Source organism: Pyxicephalus adspersus, chromosome 12 (assembly GCF_032062135.1).
Source record: "Pyxicephalus adspersus chromosome 12, UCB_Pads_2.0, whole genome shotgun sequence".
Lineage (NCBI taxonomy): Eukaryota > Metazoa > Chordata > Amphibia > Anura > Pyxicephalidae > Pyxicephalus > Pyxicephalus adspersus.
The window spans coordinates 33,867,871-33,882,005 of record NC_092869.1 but is presented as its reverse complement, the minus strand read 5'-3'; the positions used below and the strand labels follow the sequence as shown (position 1 = coordinate 33,882,005).

The window sequence follows — 14,135 nt, the reverse complement described above, 5'->3', positions numbered from 1 at the left end:
TTGATTTGGACAGTATCTGCTTCTGAAACTAGTTTGAGCCTTCCAGAACCCAAATAAGAAATCTGTCCTAAATCTTCTTTTATTTATCAAGAGACAGCCTACGCAGTATGGTATAGCCATTGTTTATTCATGCAGTGCAACAATAGGTTTCTAGAGGTCGGTGCACACCGCCGTCTGTGCTTTCTTAAACAACATCTATCTCACTAGATCAAAACAGTGCTAAAAGTGCTCTGTTCTACGTGATTGAGAAACACCAATACACACTAAATATTTGCCTCTCCCCAGTCACTGGGATGGAGGGCTGCAGAGCTGTACTGGGAGCAGGCAGAAGGAAAGGTGTAGCCCCAGCTGTCAGAGCTGGGAAGCAAGCCAGCACAAGAGTGTCTCAACAGCAGACAATGTAAATTATGGGACTCAGGGCTTTCTGCTTACTGTCAATGTACAGTGCAGAGAAGCTCTCCGATTTTAGATCTGGTATATCACAGTGCTGTGTGTTTTACTGGTTGCACAAAATCCATGAAGTCAGCTATTTGGTAGCCTACCCAAGTGTCCAACTTCATTTTATCCCCCCAAAATGACCATAGGGATCAAAGCAACCACCTAACAAACAGTCAGTGGAACACTGCCAGTGGTTGTACATTTGGGGATTACCATGTATGAAGAATTGTAAAGGCCAGACATAGCAGGTGTGTAAGCAATCTGAAGTGCTTTATATGCACTGAACTGCTGACTGCCCCTAAACCAAGGGCTGCTTAGAAGGTGCAGGAAATTTCCTTATAATCCAATATCAACAGTTTGCAAAAATATGTTAAAAAGGCTGAGCTGTAAAATCAGCTAAAAGCAGCTCAAATTCATGCAAAATTTGATTTGCGTTACCTCTTTACTTCTACCTACCAGAGCCCATGGTGATCTAGTGGCGGGATCACTAGCCATGCTGAATCTAACTAGTTTTTCTAGCGTGATATGGCCCTGGAGCATTATGTATGTCATACAAGTTTAAATAGGACATAATAGTGACAGATACATGAGGACATATATCAATTCTGCTGCACAGCAAGGCAATGCTAAACAAAGCAGTAAGACATTTACTAGAAGAGTTTAGTTTCATTCAGAAATTCCTCATTTTGCTGCTCTAAAGTAGAACTGCATGGAATAAAACCTGACTCTGACCACTTAACAGTGCTTCTGTCTGGAGTAAAATTCTGTCTCATGTTCATTGCTAAATCTGTCACAGACCAGTGCAAATCTGTCTTAGCTGGATGCCCTGGATTCCAGGCACAAAGTACATTGAAGTGCATTAAAAAACTATCAAACTATCAGACATTACAAAATGAGACAATGAGTCGATTTTTCATCTAATGTGTTCGTCTAACTTGCTTGATAAATGTTCCCCAAAGTGCTATACCGCGATTCATTTGGGTATAGAATTTCAAATGCATTTATTATAGCAGTTTTCAATCATCTAGTCTTTTGTCGTTCCGAAAGTTTGTCATTTGTCCTCCAAGTTCAAAAGGTTTTCAAAAGGTTTTCATCAAAGGTCATCCTTAAGGAAATCAATGAACACAGATCCAGAGGGTTTAACCCAAGACTGCCTGAAGGGATAAAACTAAAACTTGCACTATATACCAAGCTATTCAACCAGGATACACATGTGCATAATATGTCTGAAAACTAGTAATGAGGCAAGACTGATATGGGCCATTCACCTTGAGAAATAACCCAAGTCAGCAATGGCAGTTCCAATAGGCCTTGAAGAAACTTAAGGAAAGTGAAAGACCACAGGGTGAATAAGCAGGCGGTGCAAAATATGGAATCCATTGCAAAAAGGCAACTGGTAGAGCAGAATCGATAAGGGGAATGGAGGTACAGTAATGGACAGAAGAAATCTATTTAAGCACGCAGAGAGCTGATAACCTTAGCCTATCTTAGCCAACCACCACAACAAAACTACTATATATCAAAAGCTACAGTTCCAATTCCAGCTTTTAGGATGTTCTTTAAAAGCAAAGCTCAGTAAGGATCCATTTTAACTGTCACCCCAATACAGATGAACTGGAAGCTGGGCTGCCATTTGGAATGGCACCACAACAACACAAGTACCTGCATTGTGGTAATGTGTGCCGTACCACAGCAGTTGCATCTTGTGATGCCCAAGACAAACTTTTTACCCTCCCCGATTGAGGCAAATCCTCATTCGTGTCTCACACACTCCCCAGCCCCCCCACAGTAACCAATAATGTGTTGATTTTTTGAGACAAATACCTCCTTGCACACCGCTCAGCCCATTGTTGATGTCTCAACCAATTGGTAAGAGACTGGAAAGTCGTTGCAGATATATTGGAGGTCCTGACCCAGAAACCTTCCTGCAGCTAATTACATTTTAAAAAGGTATAAACCTGCAACAATGGCAGCACCGCCATGTAAAGATGCATTATAGGTGCTATGCATGTCAAGGTAATCAACCAAACCTCGTAAAATTGACTTATGGAATACAGGAAGCGGTAACACCTGGGACATGGATAGCAAAAAAAAGACCATGAATATTCTCATTGCATCATTTTACTGAAAAAAAGGGGAAAACACACAAATTTAGTCCCTCCTTCCAGAATTGCAACTACGTCTAACTTCTACTCTCTATACTGCATTAAAAGTAGGGTCAGCCTTGCCTATGTTCACCATTGCCAAGCTTTAGAACTCCTTCATTTTGTGTTATAGAGAGGAGAGGGAAGTTGTTCTGTAGTCATCAGTATAAATAAATGCTCTATTTATTTTGGCAGCATTTTAAGACACAAGAAATGTGCATGCATTACAAAGATGTTATTATAATTTTGTTATTTTGCCCACACAGAGGTAAAAGAATATCCATTGATGTAGTTCTGTTTGGTCACGCAATGCATGGAAGTGAATAAAGTAACATATCTACAAAAAAGGCCTTTGTGCTGTAGCATATCACAGTTGCAGTTACTTGAAAAAATGGAGCAGAAGCATTATTTTCTGCCTTGGGGGCCCATATAAAAAAAACAGGTAGCAGTAACAGCACGCTGCGACAAATGAAACGCATTGTGGGGCATTACAACAACACTACATGAAACCAGCAGGCCGTCTACAACCTGTATCATACCAGTTGGCTTATATATTAAAAAAAAAAATTATATTGCTATTTACACACAGTAAAAGTTCCAGCAGCTTATCAGAACGTCAGATAAGATAAAGCTTTAACAGCAGGTAGATGTTATTAGCCACAAATGGCTTCCTGTCCAGTAATCCCAGTGAAGGGCACTGCTGTCAGCCTCTTCTCAGCCTAAATGCCAGAAACAGAACATCTTTCACAGGGTACTAGGCCTACTTCCGATCCAAAATAAGGATTGGCTCCAAAGGGAATCAGCAGACTGAGAATACGCTGCCAATTTCTGGTGTTCTGATCAAACCTGGATAGAGGTGTTGGTAAAGATCAATAGGACACTCATTATACACAGTGTACAAACAAGCAATCAAATCTGTTTGGAATTGAATTCACTTTCAGAAAAAGCTATTATTAAGGAAAGATTTATTACAACAAACTATATCAGCACAGATAAGATTGCCAAATTGTTTAAAAAAAAAAAAAAAAAAACCTGGGATCACATGCAACCTGACCACCATATTTGTGTTATGCTGCAGCAAATCCCCTTTCATATGACTGCAGCACCAACCACCTACTGTTCAATGATCATAAATCACACCTGATGCCCATGGGCCGATTTATTCCATCGACAACATTCAGGGCTAACAGATTTAGTTACATAGTTGTGTTATCTCTCTGCAGCATTCCCCTACGAGCTCAGGGTGGCTGGGTTACATACAAGCCTATGGGGCAATTTAATTCTGGGATCACAGAGGTGGGTTGAATATAGCACTGGAAGGGAAATGGTGCAACATCGCTGGATTTGCAAGCCTGCAGTGTACTTTTTTTTTTTTAAGTATTGGCTGGAGCTACTGGGATACATTTGACTGGGAAAAAAAAAAGAAAAAAAAACAACAATCTAGCATTAGGTAACTTTGTGCGTTTAAGATCTGAAGAGTAATCAAGTGTGAAACCGACTTTGTGCAGCAGCATTCTGTAATAAAGTCCAGTGACTGCTGCTCTCTCTATATATGCAATGTGTCTGGTCTTGTTACCACCCCCACCTGTATTTGTCTAAAGGATGCCTGCAATGTGCAGATCTTTAATACCCCCCACAGATCTACTCCAAGGACCAGCTATGTACAACACAGTAATTAAACATTACAGTTTGCAAAGTCAATTTGTATCCAAATATTTTTGTGCCTGGAATACAGATACACTGACTACATGGCTCCTGAGATTTGTCAGGCCTTGCTAAGAATATTTCACTTCATGACAATCCAACGTACATTATTCATAAACTGCAATATACAATCACGACGCTGAGGAGCAGAAAACTTACATGCTAACATTGTCACTTACAGTATTTCAGATATCACTGTATTTTGTATACACAGTCCTAACATTATATGGTAGTGGATAATATCACTATTGCTAGTCTCAAAATGGCAAGCCCTCAAAAATCACACATTACCAGAAATATTGCATACAAGTAGCAAAAGTTATTGGAGCAAGCTTGAGACTGGCTATCGTAGGCACAAACTCTTTATTTTCTATTAAGCCTAATATAATGCAAAGTACAATGTGATGTATTAGCCGATGCAAACCAATCATAATGATGATGAATTATTGTGAGGTCTTGTTTAAACAGAGAACATTTGAAGTAGAGTGCTGTCTGTAATGGTGGAAGCGCCAGTCTTATATGCAACATAAAGAAGTCTGTGCTCCTAATTATATGTACGATGCACATCATTATCCTGTGAAGCTACTGGGAACTGTGTGGGTTCAAAGGATCGCTGCTATAATAACATCACCTTAAACGTGAATTGTGTAGACATGAAATTATAACTTAAGCTTGGGAACAGGCAAAGATTTTTCACAGTACATTAGCTAAGTGACCATATGACACTTTGGGGCATATTCCACGTTTCTTTCTTTATTCCTTTCAAGGGGTTTTAATTCTGCAAAATCAGGCACAGTCAGGTCTGCAACCTTCAAGGAAGCAAAGTTTGATTTTCAGTTTTCCCACATAGGCACCCCCATTGACCCACTAATTGGACAATGTGAAAGCAGCAGCAGAACTAAAACAAAAAATTCCTTTTAGAAGAGCAAAGAATAAACAATTGCTATCAATACATCTTAACATGCAAACCAGTCTAAACTTTGTATGCCACATGAAAGAAATTTCTGCAACACAGATTTTACAAAAGCCAGAAGATCTAGTTTGCTACATCCAACAGCAAGTCCATCCAAAACAAATATGTTTGTCTGAAGCATCTACAAACAACTAAAATCCCCTATTTCATATACTATCCTAACACACTGTTAGAAGATCTCCATGCCTAAGTATCAGGGTACATGAGGAAATCCCACTCACCATGTTGGATTTTACTTTGGCCAATCAACAGCTGGAAAAGCCAGGAACTCATTGTTGGAGAATCTTCAAAAGGTCAGGAGATGACTTGGCCTTGTAGGCTCCACCTATACCAAATATCTTTTGAGATAAATTAACCTTTCATGAGGATTTCTGATAAAATCTACTGATTTTTCCATATAAGAGTCACCAGGCACCCTGAATACTTAAACCTTCAACACAATGAAGTTCAAACGATGTTCCAGTGAAGTTCTCCTAAGATGTCCATTTTTGCTGAATATTGGGCTTTGGCTCCAAAGATTGCACGATTCCAAGATCTTACAGAGCCAAGAATGGAGGGGAAGAAAGCATTGGGAGATCACCACCCAACAACCATATTTCCAGTAACATCCACTTAAAGAGAAAAATGGTCATAAGAAACTTGGATATCGCCATTGTTGACCTTACCATGCCTTAACCTGATAAATGGTGTTAGTAATGATCCAAACAATAAATAGGGGTTTTCTGAATCAATGGGTCTCCGAATCAATGTAATAAAGGAATCGGTTTAGCATGGCAGCCAGTCAATTATTTGAAGAAAATGTCTGCAATGGTAACCTTCTGTATTAAATGTATCTTTTATACCATTTCAGTAAATGTAGGCGATTGTACCATTGGATCATCATATACATGACAATTTCACATGGATACCCTACAAAACATTTTTTATAAATATAAACGTCAAGTGAACAAATACACCACTTTAAAAAACACCAAGGTGACATTATACAAGGGCAGTTAAAACATAAAAATACCCATTTCAATGGAATGGAGAACAATTGGTATCCATATGCTGGAGGCAGTTTTCTCTTTATTTCAGCATTTGGTTTTTTAACACTGACATCTATCCTGTTGCTTAGCAACCCGACAATTCAATCTTTGAGGAAGTAACCTGGAAGGAGTTAGCACACCCCTTTCTTCAATGTCAACAAGTGACAAACGTGCTAAAAGCAGACGACAGGAGAGTGGGGGGAGTAGTTGTTACCGTGCAGGTAAAAAGTGAATTTCATGGAATAGCAGATCAGTGTAAAGTCAAACAAGCCCGTTTTTTTTTTTTTTTACCAGCCTGACAACCGATCCTGCAGCACACGCAACACACAGGCCAGGCTGTCCCACCCTCCCCAGCTGTAGCTGTAACATTATATTTATGTGTGCAATGCTTTTAAAAAACATACTGTAGTAAACCCGTATCGCTTCATACGCTACGTGCCAGATGGACCAGCGCCGCAAAATGAAATCTAGATATGAAAATATCACATTAAAATCAAATTGATCCAAATCTTTTATCAGCAGGAAAAAAAGGCATTAAAATAGATTTGAACAGTAGTCGATCACAGATGGCAGAAGAAAAAAAAAAAACCCAGTTTTCCCGGAGGAAAGAAATCCTGATACGGAAAGCCAAGCAAAATATTGATTATATATTTAGGACGAGGAATTGGTGGGGAGCGTGCGGTGGTAATTATTGAAGTTTGTTGATAATACTCTTGACAATCTTATCCCAGGTGAAACTGGAACAGATGTTTTGTTTCTGAAGCTTCTGTCCACAGGGCACATAAATTGGTTACTTATTGCTAGTAGCTAGGAAACAACGTACTATGGATTTATGATCCAAGTCAAAACGGACATTGAGTGACAGGTAACACAGAGGAACGTTTATCCAACCTCACCACTTACTGTTGGATAAGGAAGTATCTTGCAGGTCTACAGAGCTCCCTGGGCAAAGCCAACTTGAGAATGAAAAGAATGCCATTGAGGTCCACAGGCTATGGCTACAGTTTTTCCACCAGGATGAGCCACCACCAAAACAAACTTCCTCCACATTGATCAGATTGTAACATTGTACATCACTGCAGCTTGATCGCTTATTTAAAAGCTTCATTTGCAGCCATATCCCGCATGCATCCTCAGCCCATTCAAACTGTGCCGATCCATTACTCTGCACTCAAGTTAACATAAAATATTCTGCATTACAACAAAGCATTAGCTCCATCTTTTCCTAGAACAAAAACGCTTACTTTGATTTTACTGCACGCTTTAAGAAGCTCATTAAAAACCTGCAACAAGTCAGAGCCTCTTTCATTTCCTGGCCAAAGGCCAATCAGCATCATCTATAGCCCATTTCGCTTAAAATTTTCTGTCCCTAGCCCACTACTTTCATTCACTGGGTCTAAATTCTTTCAATCACAAATGCCAAGCATCATCAAATAAAGGCATTACCATAGCTTCCCATTTTCAGGAAGCTCTGTATAGCCCCGTGCTGGCTCCATATAGAGTCAAGAAGGCCCATTGATAAGTTCACAGGGTCTAAAAAAACCTGTACAAGTTTTATTTAGTTTTTCTACTTGATGTGTTTCAGAGGATTTAAAGAGGACAAATAGAAGCAAATTAGACATCTAAATTAAAGCAGATCATTACTCTCCAATGCACCAGAAGGAATATTTTAACAAATATGCACCTTGTGAACCTAGCAGTTCACATGTGCCAAAACATAAGTATGCTGGCTAAGGGCATTTTGGAACTAGTCAAAATTAATGGAGGAGCAAATGACCTGCACACCAACAATGAATTGAGACAGATATTCACACTGAACACAAAGAGGTATTTGCAGCGCTGGGTCCCAGGTTCGAATCTCGGCCAGGACAATTATCTGCATGGTGTGTACAGGTTCTCCCCATGTTTGCGTAGGTTTCCTCCGGGTTCTCCCGTTTCCTCCCACTTTCCAAAAACATGCAGTTTGGTTAATTGGCTTCCCCCAAAATTGACCTTAGACTGTATTAAAGACATATGAACATGGTAGGGACATTAGATTGTGAGCCCCTTTGAGGGACAGCTAGTGACATGACTATGGACTTTGTACAGCGCAGCGTAATATGATGGCGCTATAAAAATACTGGAAAATAATTTTAATAACACAAAGGATTCCTGGAAGTTTCCAGCTTTGTTACACGACACAAAAATGATAAAAGGTAAACTCCTTACAGAACAGATTTCAGGTTTGGGATGGCATCCGCTTATAGGACATTCCTTGCAATAAACATTCATTTTCACAGTAGTAGTAGTTGGAGTTAATCCCTCTTGCAGAAACCAGATTAAAAAGTTCTTGGTTAACTCACCCCAGCAGGGATAGAACTCATCCCTGTGAAATGAGAACCTGGGAGAGCATTTAAATGCTCACCAATGCCAGTGTGCTGCAATCTACATCACAATGCACCTTCCTGGCATACCAGACCTACTACAGGTACAATTTTCACTTCCCTGGGGTGCATTGAGTATTGTATTGAGTGGGGAGACCTAATGCAACACAGAATTAAACATACCACAGCAGATTGCCTTGATGTAAAATGGGCCCCATCTCTAATTTACAGACCTACATCAATGTGTGTGCTTTTTTTTTTTTACAGTTGTCAATTGGAAGATTTCCCCTCAACTGTTTTGAGTATAAACTTCCCACCACCACTTTGGTCCCCCAAACCCTATGAGAACTCCATCATCAGCCAGTATTTCAATTTACATTACTACTGTCGTTTTCTAAAAAGGTAGAACATTTTTGTTGTTAACAGGGATCTGTCCTTGCCCTGAATATACAAATCTTATGTCACTACAACAAGATATCTGAAATATGAATCATTTCTGCGCCTAGGAAAAGAAGTAGTATGTACACTCCGGCACCCCCGGAGTACCCAGTGCCTGATCTTGATCCTTTTACAACCAAGGCCAGAGTAAGCAACAACCCCAAAATAAGTGTCCAGGATAGCAGCAGCGGCCATGTTTCTCTCCACGCTGCATATACAGGATCATGGGGGTGCTATATTTGTATTACATATATGGTGCCATGCTTCTGATTTAGCAGTATAGCACAGTGGTTGTGTTTGTATATGTGTGCGCGTGTGTGTGATATACACGCAGAAAATAAAAGCCCATGTCTCCGGGTTTAGTTTGCATAGCATAGGTTGCCCTCAGAACACAACTTTTGGGCCATTTTATGTAATTAATCACCCCAAAAAATGCAGCAAAGACCCAGCAGCCCTAGTTTGAAGCTACACCCATACAACAAGTGACACAACAACATAAATTAGGCATCTCAAATGCAGCAACAGATTCTTGAAAAGATTCCCATTTCATAAAACGGATCCAGGAGCGTAAGAGGAGCCAATGTTACATGAAATGAAGACATTTCATCAACACTTGAGGAGTAAATTTAGAGCAGAGGATTTCTGTAAAGGAGGACAAGTCCAGAGATTGCATGTGATGTGCGCAGCGCGACACCTGTCACCGTCAAAGAGGAAGGGGCACCGTGGGGGAAGGGGGAGCAGACCGGTTACATGAGCCATTGGTGACACCGGTGTGTTTAATACGCTTTAATCTCACACACAACCCGCACTACTGACATGCCTCAGATGCACACACGGATTGGGTTTCTGACAGAAGAGAACTGGAGACCGGTCGAGAACGGGGGGTAATGGGATGGATGACCACATGGAATGGCATCCTACAGGCAAAAAATTGCATGTAAAAATAAATAACACACACATAGAAAATAAATAAGAGATAGATAGATAGATAGATACACACACACCCCCCAATGTTAAAGGTATCCGGTGTTTCCAATGACAATATAAAAGGCGCTTCATTTAAAACTATAGAACACACAGACTGCGCCAAACATGAAAGCGTTGCCCATGACAACAAAATCTATGCTCATTCAATGCAATGCTACATCCAAAGTGCCAATTTTATAGCCACCAACCATTGGTAATACCAGAAAACAATTAAGTTGTTGTGAAAACAATGTTGTTAAGGGTAATTTTCTATGAATTCCTTCCAGTTTTTGAAAATTAGCACCAAAATAAAATCCTGATTGGTTGTTTATGGCACCAGCTTGAGATGCACTCCAGAGCTCACAAACGACAACAAAACCTGACGGGTTGCCCATGGCAACCAGGCTGTTCAGGCCATTTTAATGCATAAAAACCGTACATATCCATAGTAAAAACTAAGCTAAAACTGGAAATATTTCTTATAGCAACCAAAGGCCCCAAATAACCTGAAAATGAAACAATACAATGACTGGTTTCCAAGGCAACCACGCACATAAAGCTAGAAAACAAAAGCAGGCCTTTGTTTATAAAAGCTCCAATACAGCATTATATTAGAAAGTATTATATACTATATTAGAAACCCGTGTTTTTGTTTGTGGAATTTGGGGAAATGCCATGTTTGTGTACAAAATCACTAATACAATTAGGTGGGGGGGAGGCTTTATTGGCTTGGGACCTGATCTGTCAGAGTACAGGTTGTCCCCATGATATTATCTGCATGGAGTGTGTATTCTCATTATGCCCCCACCAGACCAACATCATAGGGATTATTTGACCTTTGACCAGCTAGTAAGGAGAATGGGCTGTTTATCAAGTGAAATCAGCAGGGGGTGCTGCGGAACGCTAAGGCACACAATACATTTTTGCAAAAAGGTGCAAATTACTAGACAATATAACCTACTAGATTGTAAGCTCTTCGGGGCAGGGTTCTCTCCTCCTGTATCACTGTCTGTCATTTGCAATACCTATTTATTGTACAGCGCTGCGTAATATGTTGGCACTATATAAATCCTGTTTATTAATAATATTAAAATTAAACACAAATTTACATTTTGATGCCATGTACCCCAAATATTTAGAGGGGAGCTTATATATAAACCCATGCTATTTCCAAACTTCATATAAATACATCAAATCATCAAAATATTTTGCCAGACGCCCCTATACCTGATCTTACATAACACAATCCATCTCTGTTTCACTTGCGACCCATCGCACACTTTCCGTTTTTGGTTCACACAGCCCTGAACTTGGAAAGCGGCCTGCTTCAAAACTTAATCTACGAAGTGTGCTCCAACACATTCACGTCACACGCTCGTGTCGCAATCATCCTCCTCCCCTCCAAAAGCTTCATGCTGGAGACAAGCCAACTGCGCAACACACCCCCAAGGTGACAATGCATTCCCCGGAGGAGTCTATCCAACACAGAGCCAACCCTCTCTGCAGGCTGCCTTCTCCGTCTGTAATACCAGATTCCCCCAGGTAAACACATTCACCCAACCTGCAGCACGGCCTCACCCCAGCAGTAACGTGAATTGCATGCATATAGACAACACAAGAGCTGCGCAGCACTTTAGAGCTTTCGGAAAGGAGCTGACGGCACAAATTAACAATCAATTTCTGTATTTTAGCAGCGTATTGCTCTGAACGTCTATATTTATGATTTAAATAACTAGCAACCTTGCCTAACAATCCAGCGTGTACAATCAATGCTGCTCCCTGTGCAAATTCTAATCTGCAAACCGGTGTTACAACAAGACACCCAGGTGCTTGGTATCCATGCAAACTCAGGTGAATTGCAGGCAAGCAATTTCCTTTCCAGAGCAGGTCAACCACCAGCGTGTACTGAACAAAGGAGGGAAAAACTGACAACTTTTTAACTTGGGAGGGGGAAAGAAAAAACAGGAAAAAAAGAACACACCGTGATCCTTGCACCAACACAAGAAGGACCAACCGGTACAAATAACCAACAACAAATAATCGCAAATCAATAAAGTCAAATGTTTTTTTCCACAAAAGGGAAGTAAATATTCCGTCTGATACAAACACAAGTCAACACAAATATTGCAAAATAAAAAATTGTAAATATTTATAAATATGAACTCACCGGCCATGCAAACTGGAAAGGGATAATAATCCTGCCATTCTCTCCAGGGGTTTTACCCTGCTGGTTAAATTTGCTGTTAATATAGATATTATTTCCACCAAGCACCGAAGTAAGTCCAGAACCGTAGTTGCACGGTCCAGTCGGGGTGATCTTGGCCTGAAACTCCTTGAGGCACACCCGGAGATAGGTGTCGCATTCATCCTTGGTGCAGTCGTGGTTGTGGGCGCTCTTCAGATCATCGCAGCATTCCCCGTTCAACAATTCTCCATTGACATTCTTCAGCGAGTTCAGCTGCAGCTCGAAATAACCCGTGGACTGGGAAGCCTAAATTTAACACATCAAATGGAGAACACATCACTACGGAGCCTTGGGAGCTGCCCCGGGAACACGTTTACACGTCGCCCCCGTGGAGCCGGACAAATACAGATTCGCCACTTATGGCCAGGCAACCTATCAATGGAAAGGGGCTACTGCAAATGGGGGGACCCCCTTTGATTGCCTGATATCATCCACACACCCCTTGTGGCAATACAAAGGTGTTCTATTGTTATAGTGCATGAAGCTCCCTAGATAGTTGTTCACCCCAGATTACCAACATGCATTATTGTGCCATATTTATGGTCGTACGACCAGCTGCACATCCCAGTATAACAAAATGCATTAATAAACCATATATATGATCAGACCAGCAGTTGCACACCCCAGTATAACAACATGCATTAATAAACGGAATATGTGATCATACAACCAGTTGCACACCCCAGCATGCATTATTATAGAATATTGATGGTCGTACGACCAGTTGCACACCCCAGATTAACAACATGCATTGTTATAGAATATCCATGGTCGTATGACCAGGTGCTTTTCTAATCTTCCTAAAAAATCCTAAAATCCACCAGATTTATGGAGCAAAGTAACCAATACCACAATAATATTGTATTTTTTTAAGTCCTACTCAACACAAGTTTGGATCTGGGTGGTCGTGTAACATGCAGAACAGATGCAATAAAGACAAGGTAGAGAGCGCAGCAAATTCAATGTATACCATACAGGTATGGAGCTTCCTTTATAGAGATCCTCATCCTCTTACAAGAAATATTACATACAACATCAACTAATTTTTAACATTTTACACACATGGAAAATTTTGAAAACAAGTGATCTACCTTTAGGTAATGATGGTATGGGGTCTATAGATCATAGATCTTTGCTTGGCATGCAACCTTGTATGCAATGCAAATCTAGAGCATGCAAAGAGCATTGCATTGTAATGTGCAGGGCAATCTTCTATGTACTTTGGATCTAGTTGTGATCACAGATCATGCAAAGGAATAGCCTCGACAAACAGAGAAATAAGCTGCAGAGTGACCCTCAGCCCCATGAAAAGTTCTTGCCCTGCCATGATTGTAGGGATCACCCACCCCATGGAGAGGTAAGTGGATCCAGGAGAATCAAGGGATTCCGGGGACCCCCCTCCATGCCATGGGTGATGGGCACACACGGGGTTGCGATCAGACCGTTAGAAGAAGAGCAAGCCTTACCTGAACCCAGAAAGTTAGCAGGAGGAAGCCCACCGCTGTCAGGTGGCCGCCGCCTCCGGGTCTATGGAGCATGGCCAGCGAGCTCAGGGGAGAGGCGGCAGGCGGGCAGCCATGGATTGAAGGCATCGGGCGGCTAGCAGCAGCGCACAGACATGGGATGGATAGTCAGGGCAGCTCCCCAGCCGAATCCTCACATCGCTCTCCCCAGCTATCAGAGCCCAGGCAAACCAACATGTGAGCTGCCAGACTGACAGCCGCGCTAGCCACTCGCGAGAGCCGCTGCGTCATTCATATTCATGAGGGGGCGGGAGCCATGGGCGTGGCTAGATGGCTGGGTGTCTGCAGGTGTGTGTGTGTGTGTGTGTGTGTG

At 41.2% G+C, this 14,135-nt stretch overlaps 1 protein-coding gene across 1 annotated transcript in view; it reads right to left on the bottom strand.

The window, feature by feature from the left end:
• Positions 1–13,981, bottom strand: part of JAG2 (jagged canonical Notch ligand 2) — a 57,224-nt gene extending 43,243 nt beyond the window's left edge. Inside the window, exons 1-2 of the mRNA XM_072427659.1 lie at positions 13,766–13,981; positions 12,222–12,545 (exon numbers count right to left, since the gene is read on the bottom strand). Of these exons, the coding sequence (XP_072283760.1) occupies positions 12,222–12,545; positions 13,766–13,891 (450 nt within the window). The 5' untranslated portion in view covers positions 13,892–13,981. The remainder of the gene's footprint in view (positions 1–12,221; positions 12,546–13,765) is intronic.
• Positions 13,982–14,135: the final 154 nt, after the last annotated feature.